Below are 14,261 nucleotides of genomic sequence, written 5' to 3' on the forward strand. Positions count from 1 at the left end.
TGCACCAGTACAGGCTGGGGGCTGGCTTTGCAGCAAATGACCCAGGGTCCTGGTGGCCATCAAAGGGGAACCAAGAGCCAGCAGTGAGCCCTTGCAACAAAGGTGGCCAACTGAGTGCTGGGCTGTATTAGCAAGAACACAGGCAGCAGGCTGAGGGAAGGGAGTCCTTCCCTCTTTGGCTCTTGTGGGACTGCTGCTGGAGTAGTACGACCAGTTTTAGCCTTCCCAGTGGAAGACAGACATTGAGAGGATGGAGCAAGTTCACTGGAGGTCTACCAAGACAGCTGAGGGATGGAGAACAATAGATAAGGAGATGCTACAAGAGCTGTACTTGTTCAGCCTGAAGAAGACAAGACTAAGGGGAGGGCTTGTTAACGTTCATGGCTTCCTAAAGGGAGGCTGTGGTGAAGAAAGCAGTTTGCAATCACTGTTCAGATGCGTGCTCCATCCTGGATATATGTACAAGTAAAGAAAGAAAGCAGGGAACACTGAAAGCAATAATGCTCCTTTCAAAACACTTCATATTCTACAATTCCTGCACAAGTTTCTCACTGTGATTTTTCTTCCACAGAATCTTAGCAATCATGGTAAAATAGTATTAATTTTCCTATAAATTGAAAATTGAATTTTGGTAAACCACTTTCACTACCACAAAACCTTCAAGACAAAACCAGCTACAGTCTTCCAATTTTTTAAGTTTGGAATGGGTAATTTATATTAATTGTTGAACAGCCCGATTACCTTTTTTTTTTTTTAAATCAAGAAATTAATATATTTGCTGGGTTTGTTTGTATTGCATTCATTTAGCATATAAAGACAAGAAATTGCAAACAGACCATCAGTCTCTGTTCATATACAAACTAGTTTCTTCAGCTGTTCACAGTTTACCTGAGACAGAAGCAAAATTGTTGTGGTTTACTCTATGTCATGATCTACTTGTGCTCAATGAAGGAAATAAATAGTATGCATTTCTGATCCCAACAACAGGCACAACAACAGCTGAAGATACCAAACTCTAATTCCTGCTAGACTTGACTCTACTCAAGGATGGTGCCATTCTCAATCACCAGAGCTCCAATGCTTTGAGAAAAAATAAAAGTATTAACTGATCCTATTATACACTTTCTCCATGAAATCAAGATTTATGATAGTGCAGTTTTTGGTTTGGGGTATTTTTTTAAAAACACACAACCTTGTCCATTTCCAGCTTTAGCGCAACTATATTAGTTGCCCTCATATTAAAAGTGCTCTTTCACTTGACAGGAGCGACTACTCCTCTGTTCCATTAATCTTCTGAAATTGTCAGTGTGCAGTATCAGCAGCCAATTCAGAATCCTGAACGTTAATCGTCAATAATGCCAGGAGAGGTGCCAGTGCTACCTAAATTGCTTCAGAGCTGTTGTCTCTGGATGTAACTCACTTGACATGAAGGTGGAGGTAAAGAGAATGCAATGCAAAAATTTAATATCAGGAGTTCTCATTTGACAATCAAAATATTACACCTCAGCTGGAAAAACTGTCACATATAAACGAACAGAACAAATCAGAATGAATAACGTAAAACAACTCATTCCTGAACAGCAATGATGTAAACAAAGAAAAAAGCTCACCAAGACTTGATACAGAAGAAACATAGCTAACTAGCAACAAATTCTTAAGTTACACTTCTCATCCATAGTCAGATAGAATCAGGATGTACCCTGTATGTTGCATTATATTATATATAAGTTATATATATATATACACTGTAGTATATTAATACATAGTATTCTTTAATACATATACACGTAGTGTATGGATATCTTGAGAGAGCCCATGTCTACCATTAGTGGATTTCTGAGCGATCCGTCAAGTACAACACAACTGATTATAAATCACTGAAATAGAGCACTCGAATTTTCATGACATACTTTTCTCACAACAATCATCATTCTACATTAAAACAAAAACAAAAACAAAAAAACCAACAAACACCACCACCAAAACCCTGTTTCAGAGCTTTAGGAGATTTACACTTGAAGTTCAAACTAATTTCTCCTTCAGCTTATTGATCAGAACAGATGGGACCAGGAAACTCCTGAGGCTTTGCCACAAATACTATATTCAGGATCACCCAGTCAGAGACAGCGATGCCTGTTTGTCCAGCGCCTGGTAAAACGAAACAACAGTCAACAATTTGGGCACTAGCTGAGAACTGGAGTCACCAAGAACTTCCAACTTCTGCTACAGGTTTCCTGTATAATCTTCAGGAAGCCATAGGAGGCAGATGGGGATTCAATCAGAGATTAGGATGCACAAATTTAAATATTTAGACTCCTGTCAGAGTAGAGATTTAGTCTCTACTGAATGCTCCTTAATTCTTAAAGCCTCTCCTTAAGCCAATTGAGCTGACCTGCTAGTAGGGGCTCAATACAGAGATCTAAGCTTAGACCTCCATACCGGAGACAACTGCCTGCAGACAGCAGAAGGCCCATGCTCTTCTGGACCAGCTGCTGGAAGACAAGGAAGACTCATTAATGCATCTCAAGTGACAAAGATACCCAATGTTTAGGTAACAGAGTGAATCAATCCTCTGGCTACAAGATCCTCTGAATAGCTATTTGGCTCTATTGACAGTATTTCCTTAACAAACCAAGCCTGCACTATCAATGAAGGGAGCTTAGACACCCGAAGTTAGGCACCTTAATCTGCACTGAAGTCTAACTTGAAAAGTTTACAGATAGACTGAGGTACAGAAAAGTTTTGTCATTTTTTTTACTCATTAAATTGCAAGGTATTACATGATGGAAAAATCGGGTCTATGTGCGTGATAAGCATCATTTCTGAACGTGACATTTCTTACCCAAAGACTAAGATGATGACATGAATAATATATCTTGACACTTAGAACACATTTGTATAGATGACAGTCCCCTAGAAACATAACAGTACACTTTTAAAAACATAATTTTGAAAAAATACTGCTGTACACAGATCAATATTGAATAAAAAACACTGTAAAATTAATGGATTCCAAACATGAAGCCACACACAGCAACTGGAAAAGATCAGGAATTATAAAAGGAACTGTAGGAAATAGTAGGGATCACCTGTTTCAAGTTACCAGCTCAGCTACAGCCTGGCAACTAAAGAATGCTACAGAATAATCTCCAGTCACATGCACAAAACACATGCTTGAGTGCAAGCTGCCTAATCATGCCAATATACATTTTACAGAACATACTTTCTCTATTTCAAAAGAACCATTAAAATATTAGTTAAGTTAATACCCATTAAAGCAAACAAAAAACTCCACAGTATTTGCATCCTTCTGAACTAATGCTGTGAAGACCTGAAAATTAACCAACCTGGAAAGTTCAGTGTAGGTTAAGTTCCCTGTAGGTTATAGTGTCAGAATTATTTAATGCATTTTATTCAAAAAAATAAAGCAGGAAACCCTAAAACTTGGTTACTCCTACAGAAAGTGGTCTATGTACAAAGGTTTGTTCTTTGGCAGGTCCATTTGGCTCACCTTTTTACCACCAGAGTAGCATGAACGCAGAGCTCTCTGAAACTATACAATGCCAGTACTACAGCAAGATACACAAGACTCAAATGCCCAAATCATAAGGCATTTCAACAGGTCGTTTTCCTTCTTAGCCTTCTCTGATTTGTGTACTGCACTACATTCAACGGATTTGCTGAAATACTGTTACTGTTACAGAACAAACAGCAAATATTCACACATATTTTAACTCTTCCAGTTGCATTAGGAATCTTGATGATCACTTCGACAATATAAACCCAATTAACTGATCGGTATCTTTTTAACATACGTTAAATTCTGCAATACATCCTCATATTTAGTTTCATACAGCTACCCAACGACATCAGAGAGGTTCCCTAAAAGGACAAGCTTGCCAACTCATTTCTTGGCATTAGCCCTAAGATACGTTCAGGATCAGCATATCATTCCAAAATGAGAATGATTTAACCCAGACAATGAAACCATCATGTATGTCACTCAGTGCAGACAAGAGCGGACTCCAAAGGAAGAAATGCATGAAAAAAAACTGTTCACAGAACACAACAGATAGCCCCTCAGAAGGGGCAAATCCTATCTCTTGGCTCAGCTAGCCCACATTACTTTTACTGTAATTAAATAATATAAAGTTTGCTTTATCCAGAAGTCACTCAAATCTGGATTCTTTAACTTTCACCCAAAGAATTTTGTAGGTTACTTGCCTGCAAGTAGAGTTACTTATAAAAGAAGGAAAATAACATTGCAAAATTGGATTCTATTATTTTTTCCTAGATACAGCAAATTAATTTACAATACAGTTTCAAAAATATGTCTGCGTGCCAAAGGCATACACAAATCAATAAATAGTTGAACAAAAGCAATGCTGCTGTTTCAAACAAAGATGTGGAAAAGAAACAGTACAGAGAGGTTACCAAAAGCTATCTTTCAGGAGTCTCAAGAGAGCACTTCAACAGACCAAAGTATTCAAAGCTAAAACTGTGCTGCTCTTCCAGGTTGAGGGAAGTTGAACACTATTGCTTTTCCAGCCCTACTATTCCAAATCACCGCAGCAGCAAACGTCCCAAAACATACCTGCAATCCATTACACAACTGGTAAGCAGAGGGCACAGCCTGTCCCACGACGGGTCTGAGCCAGGCCAAGCTGATCCCACCACGGGAGGACGCAGCCCCTGCCCGCCCCAACCCCGCCTGCCCTCTCCTACCAGCACAAGCATGACTGCAACTGTGCAGGGAGCTGGGTAACAGTTAAACTTTTTCATGTGTTTTGTTAAGCAAATTTTGCTTTTTACTGCTATTTAAAAGTCAAGAAAAAAAGCCTGAGTCAACATAGAGACTACAAGCCTACTTGTAGAAAGCCGAGACTGTTGGACTGGGTCTGTGCAAACAGCAAGGAGATACATATGACTGGGATTCAGGCTGAGAAGAACTTTTGGGGTATACTTATTTCTCCCTTTAACTCCATTATTTCTGCTCATTATAAATATTTTCCCCTTGTATTTCTAAGGTTTCTTACACAGTGAAATTATCTAACCCAATCAGATGCAACTTACAGAACAGTATTTTCATTCAGTAATAAGAAACAGCAGGTAACCTATTCAGCACACTAAACTATTCTCAATTTTGTGACAAGACAAAATTCTTACTCCAGTTCACTACAGAGAGCACCTCCGGCTTCCCACACACCCAGCACAGGCGACCGAAACTCCAGTCACTAGCAGGTTAAAATAGTTTATAAAGCTCTATGTATGTGCCATGCAACTTAGTCCAAAGTTAGAAGCATCACAGGGCGCTCTAGTACAGAGCAAAGCTTAGAGCCCACCCTATTAAAAACAACAGAGTAATGACCAATTAGTATTGTTTTCCAGGAGAAATGCCAGATTACTTCAGACGACATGAGCACAGCCGATGCCTGTACCAAAGACTGCTTCATCCTCTGTGATTTCAAGCTCCAAAAGACACTGTTTAATTTACACTTGCCCTGAGAGCTTCTATCACCTCTGTGGTTGGCGTCTATTTTTCTAACTGGGGAATAGAAATGTGTTGTGAAAATACGAATGCGTTTTTCAGCAATGTCATTATTTGTATGTCTGCCAATATAAACAGTTTTGGCGTATCACAGACATAACCACCAAATCACTCCTTGGTCCTAGGATATAGCTTTCATGCTTAGTATACTTCTGTAGTCAGTGCTGATCTGAGAAAGTATCAAACAGAAAAACCACCTAGCAACAAACAGACATGGGTCTGAAGGCTAATAGCAACTGGTATTCCCCACACCCTTAAGAAATAAGCCTAGCACCTTAGTTAATCCCCAAACATCATCAGCAACATGATTTCAAAGGCACAGATCCTTTCTACAGTTCCCATTCTCAATGCATTAATCGGCACCACCTAGGAAAACCCTACTCGGGTATTATTTGTCATAGGGAGCAAAAATGAGGTGTGGATTGCTTTGGGGCCAACAATACATTCTGTTATTTCTTAGTCAAAAGCCCTAAGTAAGGGGAAGGAAGTTTGCCACACATTTGTGTCATAAGTTTAACATTGGGAGAAACTCAGTAATTTCAATGTTTTTTAACAGATTATCAGAGAGTCAGCAAAAACCTCAGAATCCACTGTTGTAAGTGACTTGACCTATAACTACATGATTTCCACATAAATGTGACCTACTAAGAAAATTTTACAGACTCAGACGTAATAGAAAAATATGAGATTAAAGTGTTTAAAACAGTGAAGAGTTCAAGTTCCATTTCCAATAAGGGTTTAAGACTTTACTTCCAGCCCCTAACTGAGGATAAGGTCTAAATCCCACAGTCTGTGGGATCCCACAGCCAGTTGTCCCCTTTGCTGCTGCACCCACTTCTCCCCCCCCCCCCAAAAAAAAACCCAAACCAAACCAAACAAAAATCCGATAAAGCTCTTCAGTTGTCATCTACCTGCCTGTTAAAGGAATCATTTAATATTGTTTTGGTCTCTCTATATACCTAACAGATATGGCATTAGTGTGTAATAACATATGCATTAGAAAGATCTTTAAAAAATGAAAACTAAAACCCTATTTAATTAAAAAAAAAAAAGCAGGCTCTATTTTTCTGATCATACCACTTTCTAACTCCTTACAGTATTAATTAAAAAAGGATTTGCTCAAATTAGTCATATGAGCACCAAGTAGAACTGAGAACTACACTACTACTTTTATCAGCAGCAAACCTATGAGCTAAATTAATTTTGCAGAATTTTAACAGTATTAATGTAAATATCAAAAAAACAGAACAGACAAATCATTTTAGAAATAGCTGATGATAACAGATAGCTGTGACCAAAACTTTAGATTATGTCAGAAATTGGAAAGATTATTAGAAGCAGTTTACTTTCATAAAGTACCTATCAAATCTGACAACTATAACACAGCTCATGACTATTAGATTTGGACTAGGAGTTTTTCAATAGCTTTATCACAGTACAATAAGTTTATGGAAGCATACATATCAGCTGCAAGATAAACTCATAAATTACAGTGCATGTGGTAGTGACGAGGAGAGTCTAGTTACACTGCAAGTAAAAAAGTGAGATTATAAGTAGTCGGAATTTGTTTTATGAAGCCTGTGTTTAAACATGGTTTAAAAAGCTGGTGCTGTTCCAAACCAGTAAGAAGAACACGCTATTCCCCCAATCAGTCTAGCCAAATCTAATCAGGATCAGACCAAATGCATGCAATTAAAATACCTGTTTAGCAGTTGAGATTTGACAGAAAAGGACACCCATTTCCTTTATAACTAGAACAAAAAAATGGCTTCCAGAAGTGAGGAACTAAGATCATTTCCTGCGACCGTATCATACATCCTACTGTAGGACTGCTCTCACCTCAGACCTCTCTGTAAGAGCACACAACCCATAGCAGAAAGAGTCCCACCTCTTTATAAACACCTTCCACTACAATTCCATAAACCTACCCAAACTCCAGACAACAGTGAAAAACTTTTCAGTGTTTTTAATGGAGTAAGCTATGCAAATTGCTGTTGAGATGTAAAAGGGAACACAGAAGTCATACTTACACGAGAATATGATAAACATGCTGAACAAGTATCAAGAACTGCACATGCAGTAGTTACTCTAACCTTCAGCATGGCAAATATAATGAAGAATTACTAAAAATACTAGCTTAAGAATTACACTGCCCATCTCCTTGGTGGATCTTGAAGAAAGTAAACATTAACACGGTGGGGAAACTTGCTCACGGACCAAACAACTTAGTCACACAGTATTACACGGGAGAAAGTGGAAGCGGCACCCCTGCTTCCCTCCAAAACAGATACACAGATTTCTGTTTGGCTGACCACAACTTTTTCTTATTTACATGTGACCACACACAATTTCTCAGAACCGATCACAGCCTTCTCTTGTTTTTCTGTGACCACACACAATTTCTCAAACACACCGGTACTCCTCTGCAACCTACAGTCATATAAAAGGTGCTCTGCTACAGTGTGTCGCTTCACACCTTTCAGAATCATTAGCTTCGATTCATCTGTTGAAGTGCATAATACTTCATACAATATTAAATATGCCATCACTAAATTGGAACTAAAGTCACATTACATACGCAATTCCCTTCTTCCAAACCGGCAGAGTCCTTACCGTATTTTTCCAGGTACCCTTCTGGTTCTGCAGCTTAATCTGAGTTAATAACTAGCCTTTTTCGTCCCACCGTTGCAGAGAAAAAATATTTCTTAAAACGGCAAGTGGCAAACTACTGACAGGGAAAAAGTTGAACTGACCGCATAAACACGCCAGAGAAGCACACGGTTAAAACGTATACTTTAAATCAGGGAGAAAAATTCTGATCGCACTTCAGTTAAAGCGATCCTGCTCATCGAGATTACCGAAGTCTCAAGCCGCACCCGGGGTAAACTGAGGTTTGAAAAATAAGACACGCCATCCTACTGGCGTGAGTTTATTACAAAGGGGGGGAAAAAAAGTGACCTGAACTGCGGCGTCTCCCCGCGAGCTCCCTCGGCGGCGGCCATACCGTCGGAAAGCCGGGCAAGCCCCGGGGCTTCGCCGGCCGTCCCCAGCGGTCCGCGCGGCGAGCCCCGGCCGACCCAGGCCCGCAGCAGGGGGGCACAGGGCACGCCGGCTCCAGACAGCCGGGGCCTTCGGCCACGGGCAAGGCACGGACCCGGGGGGGACCCGCCGGGCCGCCCGGGCCCTCGGCGGCCGGCCCGCCGCGGGCGAGTCCCGTGAGGAGACGCCGAGACGGCGGCGCCAGACGCGGCCGCTTCTCCCCGGGAAGGCGCGGAGGGCTCGGGCGCGCCGGCAGCCTCCGCTCCGGCCGGGCCCCGCGGCGAGGGAGGCCCCCTCCGCCCCGGCCCAGGCCCGGCCCGGCTCATCCCGCCCCTCACCTCCTTGACGGGGGGGAATTTTTTCCGGCACTCCAGGCTGAGGCCCCGCAGGTCCCCCTGCATGTTCTCCAGCAGCTTCTTCACGGCTTCGGGGCTGCTGGTCCCGGACATGGCGCCGCCGGGCCGGGCGCCGTTCCCAGCGGGCAGGGACAGCGCCTCTCGCTCCGCGGCCCCGGCCGACACGTCTGCGCCCGACACCGGAACCCGTCAGCCGCCGACCCGGCCCCGCCGCCGCCGCCCCCCGCTCCCACAATGCCGGGCGCCGCGCGTCAGCCCGCTTCCGCGCGGCCGGCCCGGGGGCGGGGAGAGCGGCGGGGCCGGGGCCGCGGCTGACGGGGACCGTCGCCCCTTCCCCGCCGTTTCCCCGCTAAGCCGCGCCGGGCCGGCAGGAAGGCGGGAGCAGGAGGCGGCGAAGAGCGGCCGGGGAGGTGAAGGCCTCCAGCGGCCGCCGGCCCCGGCGAGGGGCTGGCAGAGGCCGCTCTGGCCGAGTCCGGCTCTCGGGGCGGGGGGTCCCGGCTCCCTCCGGCGTCCCCCCGACGGCTTTGCTGTAACTCCCCCCGTCCCAAAAGCGGGCACCCGAGCAAGGAGCGGGAGCTCTTCGGCCGCCATCCGCCGCTGCTGCCAGTCACGCCCCCCGCGTAACTCGGGCCTCGGCCAGAGCTTCCCTCCCGGGCGGCCTGGGCCGTGTAACTCCGGCCTCGGCCAGAGCTTCCCTCCCGGGCGGCCTGGGCCATGTAACTCACTCCAGCCTCGGCCAGGGCTTCCCTCCCGGGCGGCCTGGACGGTGTAACTCACTCCAGCCTCGGCCAGAGCTTCCCTCCCGGGCGGCCTGGACGGTGTAACTCACTCCAGCCTCGGCCAGAGCTTCCCTCCCGGGCGGCCTGGGCCGTGTAACTCTGCCGCGGAGCTCCCTGCCGTGGGACAGTGTTCGTCGTCCAACAGTTGGCGTTTCACGAGGGGTTCGGTCCCTGCGGCGGTGCTTTTGCCACATTCTGGTGGCTGTGAATCTCATACTGCCGTGGCTGCCTAGCTGTAACGTGGCACGGTTCTCTTACCCTCCCATAGACGCAGGCAGTTGGAAAACGTGCCTGAGTTTCTACAGTCTGTGGCCTTTAAACTTGGGAATCTCAGGGGAAAAATGGTGAAGAATCAGAACAGAGGAGAGTAAATTTTTACCACCTTACTATTTAAAATTATTTTAAATAATGGCTTTTCTTCAGACTTCCCTGGAAGTCCTGTGTCTTATTCAGAGAACGTTCTAAAATCTCCTTTTATCCTTGTTTTTGTTTGTGTCTTGCAGTGAAAAAGGGAAAAGAACCTCTCCTGAATTTGAGCATCCCCACTTGGATGTTGGGGTTCATTTACTGTGAAGGATGTTGCAAATCACACGGTAAACAGGCTGCCACTGGCCTCTACACTCCCATTGTACGCTGTAGCTCTAGACATAAATCTTTAGCTGTGCTTTGTGAGGGCAAAAAGTACAGGATTGCTTTCCAAGTGATTTATTACTTTAAGATCTTTCTTTGTACATCGTTTTCAAATTACTGGCTGTTAACTTGACAGAACTGGGTGAATGAATGTCACGTTTTAAAACTGCCTGTAATACTGGCACAGTTGAATTTGGTGGTCGAACTTGATGTGCCTTTAGACAAGGAGTTAGGATTTCAGCCTGTGTTCAGTAAAATCAAACCCATGATTCTGTAACATTGTTACGCTTTCAAAAGGCATTGGTCTGTGCATCCTCAAAAGCCTTGATTTTTATATGCTTACTTAAGAAAAGCAAAAAACCAAGACTGTTGTCTTCAGTAGAACTATTTACGTGCTTAACCAATAAGCATTTTCCTAAGGATTTTCCTGTCCTAAGTGCTTCCATTCTGGGCTTCAGTCCTGATGGCAATTCGCAGACCAGTCCAAATACCTTCATAAGAAACATGGATGATTTGCTAGGAGGATGAGTCAATTAATTATTGACTATGCATAGGTATTTCTTAGGTAAGCTTTAACGATTTACTTCCTCTTTGTTGTTTGGACTTTTCCACCTATTTACCGTACTTGGGGAGCTGTGGGGTTATTGGTACTTCCTGAATCTGCCTGTCTGCCTAAACTAAAACTATTGAAATTTCTTGTGAAATGAGGGTCAGTTAACTGTTCTATAACACTGCCTTTCTTATGAAAAGGGAGCAAGTATTTTGGGTAGAATTTGTCTGAATGTTACATCTCGAGTTAAAGCATCCCACCGTCATTATTATCCCTGTAATCAAAAGGAGGAAGATGAGGAAAACTGTCATATGGCCATATTTGCCTGTTAACAATGGTGAGACAAGTAAGAAAAATTGAGATTAATCACATTTAAAACAAGCAAATCGGTATTCATTAGATTGTACGTGCATACTAATTTCCTGCAAACCTTACTGTTTTGTTTAACCACACTACTGTAAACATTCAGTTTGCATGGGGGGGGACGGGGAGGGAGTACTCTTACTTTGTGAATGCCTGAGAAGTTAACCTACATGAAAGATGGATGATGTTTCCTTTAATCAAAGCTATAGCAGTACATTTTTCTGCCCCTCCTCACGGAGTAATGCCAACTTCTGAAGTAAAAGTACTGAGGGAATAGATGATTACTGCATTTGAGTAAAATTGACAACTTGTTGCCATATGATTTTTTTGTTAAAGGAATGTGTAAAAAAAATGTAAAAATATTTAAGAACAGTAGTGACAAATATTTTGGAATATAAACTACTACACATCTCAGGAAAAAATTTTTTATGTATTCTTTGTGTTGTAATTTATATTTGCGTAAAATAATGGTTTCTTGAGAAAAAGCAAATTATTTCATGATGTTAATTATTTTTATCATACTAGCTTGTACCTGCTGATTATCCATCTTTTCTTATTCCAGGTGTGTAGTGGCTTAGAACTGGGAGCAGGCTAGAGGCTTTCCATATTTGTAACAGCTTGACAGCAACCCTGCCACCTCTATTAATTGTAACGTAACTTTTTTTTTAAAGCTCTTTCTGGCTGATGTTCCACCCTTTTCACTAATCTCAGTTTGCTCAATGCTCTGTTTTGTAGATCAGGAAAGGAAGGACCATATGCTATTCCCATCATAAGCAAAAAATATTAACATTCTTGATTCTTAAAATAATTTTCTCTTCTTGTTACATTGTAAAATCTTAGATTTATTAGTCTGCTGAGATACATGAAAAAAAATGTTACTGCAGCTCTTTAGTTGTCTGTTACGATGGCTGGTGTTTAGCTTTCAGTCATCCACTGTCCTCTCTGTATATTAACAGCACCCTTCTTTAACTATGTCAGACAAAAATGGACACACAATTGTAATAGTACCCAAACCACGGTACTGGAATGCAAAATTAATCTTGGAATGCTGTAACAATGTATTCTGGGGAATTTCTTCGGCTTCTAAAATTGAGATTATGACTTTTTAGTATCACATAATTTCTCTTTATATATTGTGACGCTTTTTGAACCAAGCAGAGCACTTGTGAATTTGGTGAGACCTGCTGTAATTCAGAATCTTAGGAAATTGGGTATAGAACTGCTTTAATAAGCAACATGTCTGTTAACTAAAAGGGGGTTTTTTTAGGTTAAGTGCAGCCTCCATCTTCTCTGAAGGCCATTCTGTGTTTGATACTTAAATCTCAGTGCCTGAGTTTAAAATTTGTTCTGTTTGCATACTCCACCTTTTATCATTTACATTTATCATATATATCTTTTCAACTACCAGCTTTGACACGCAGCTTGCTCAGCATTGCCAGCCAAACACAGCAAGATTGCTCGTGGGTTTGGAAATCAATCATACGAGTGGTTGCAGAATTGGAAACTCTGCTGTCGCAGAAAGATCTGCTGAATACGAGAACTGGGAACTACACACATGCCTGAGTCTCAGGCGCACCTCTTAAACACAAGATAATCTTTCTCACTGTTTTGATGTATGCCTTTTGTAAAAGCAGAAGATTTATTAGTTAAGCTAAACCAGAGCAGTTAAACTACTTAAACTAGCCAGGATCCTTTTAAGTGACACTGACTTGATTGTGAATGTGCCTTACTGTAGTTGCCTTGCATTGCCATAGATACTATTGTACGTATTCCTAAACCTGAGTAGAAGTGCTTGCCTGTCTTTTGATATGTTTTGAATGCCTCAGTTTCAATTCAAGTCGCTTTTGAGTCAGAAAGTAGAGCAGTGTATGTGGACATCTCTGAGGGCACATTTTTGACTAGCAAGCTAAAAATGCTCATTAGGTGTTAAGCTAACTTCGTATTGTGCTGCAATTATTACGTCGTTGTTTGCTTTGTTATTTAATTACATGTTATTTTGTGATGGGCAGTGGGTGACTGAAATAATTCCCTGTAGCTTTATGGCCCTATTGACCAACAAAAATGCTCATGAGACCTATTGTGATTCATTAAATTACCTCTTGGAACCAGTGTTCATGTTCATTCCAAATGATGCGCATCAGTCATTTTGATTCAATTAAACATGGGATAGCACTCAGCTGTATTAATTTCAGGTGTTTACAGCCCATCCCAATCAATGCAGGCTTTGAATATGAGCACGGGGTTCTGTCGCCACGTTGTACAGAGGCAAAACTGACAGATTTCACTGTGGCAGTGATTTGGTTTCATGCTGATGAGAAGAATTGTGGCTTTTCCTCTTGAGTTCGCTTTACGAACACTCCTTTTGTATGCTTTTGTAACTGGTACGAACCTATACATAGTAACGCTACTAAATAAACTTCAGGATAGGAAATATCATCAATTGTGTGGCCAAGTAAAGGTGTTTGCAGATGTCCCTGGTGGTTTTTTGTACTGCAGAGTTAAGAGCCATGATGGAGAAAACTTTGCTTCCTAGTAGATTGAACATAGATACTGATACCAAAAGGCAAAGTTAATTTTAAATTAAAAGAGCGTGAGGGATGGATTAATACCAAATACTTCCTGGAGTCCTTTATAAGAACCTGTGCATTGTACAGGTCTGTGTAAGCACAAGGAAGCCATACACACACACGCTTTACTATTTTGACACTTCAAAAGCTCCTTCTCAAATTATGGATGCAAGAAATGGGGCAAAAGACCATTTCTGCTGTGGTCACAAATGGGTTAAAAGCAAAAGTAATAACCTCCCCTGGAGTACCTGGTGTTCTTTTTTTTATGGAATAGGAGCAAAGCCCGTGTTCCTTTAGGATGTGGCTGTATGAGGAAGTTGGATCTACGAGCAGATTGAAAAATACTTCGTTTTCCAGTGTGAACTCCTCGTGGATTTAGCCCATGTTCCTTTCAACATAGGTGTAAGCATATATTCACGTTAGTACACA

General features: G+C 42.3%; 1 protein-coding gene and 1 long non-coding RNA gene across 18 annotated transcripts in view; one reads left to right on the top strand and one right to left on the bottom strand.

Moving 5' to 3' along the window:
• Positions 1-9,138, bottom strand: part of MON2 (MON2 homolog, regulator of endosome-to-Golgi trafficking) — a 93,607-nt gene extending 84,469 nt beyond the window's left edge. For 15 of the 16 annotated variants that reach the window (XR_012654612.1, XR_012654613.1, XM_075059034.1 and 12 more), the window contains exon 1: positions 8,926-9,138. Coding sequence is in view for 13 of the 16 variants with exons in the window: in XM_075059034.1 (XP_074915135.1) it covers positions 8,926-9,036 (111 nt within the window). In the remaining 3 variants the exon portion in view is untranslated. Of the gene's footprint in view, positions 1-8,161; positions 8,460-8,925 lie in introns of those variants that run through there. The other variant, XM_075059038.1, reaches the window with a different exon arrangement.
• Positions 9,139-9,187: 49 nt separating this feature from the next.
• On the top strand, positions 9,188-13,386 carry LOC142045515 (uncharacterized). Of its 2 annotated transcripts, XR_012654630.1 has the most exons (3): positions 9,188-11,248; positions 11,828-11,913; positions 12,674-13,386. It is a non-coding gene; the product is annotated as an uncharacterized LOC142045515 (long non-coding RNA). The 2 variants fall into 2 exon arrangements; XR_012654629.1 differs by having other exon boundaries at positions 9,188-11,913.
• Positions 13,387-14,261: the final 875 nt, after the last annotated feature.

The sequence above is a fragment of the Buteo buteo genome, chromosome 28 (genome assembly GCF_964188355.1).
Source record: "Buteo buteo chromosome 28, bButBut1.hap1.1, whole genome shotgun sequence".
Lineage (NCBI taxonomy): Eukaryota > Metazoa > Chordata > Aves > Accipitriformes > Accipitridae > Buteo > Buteo buteo.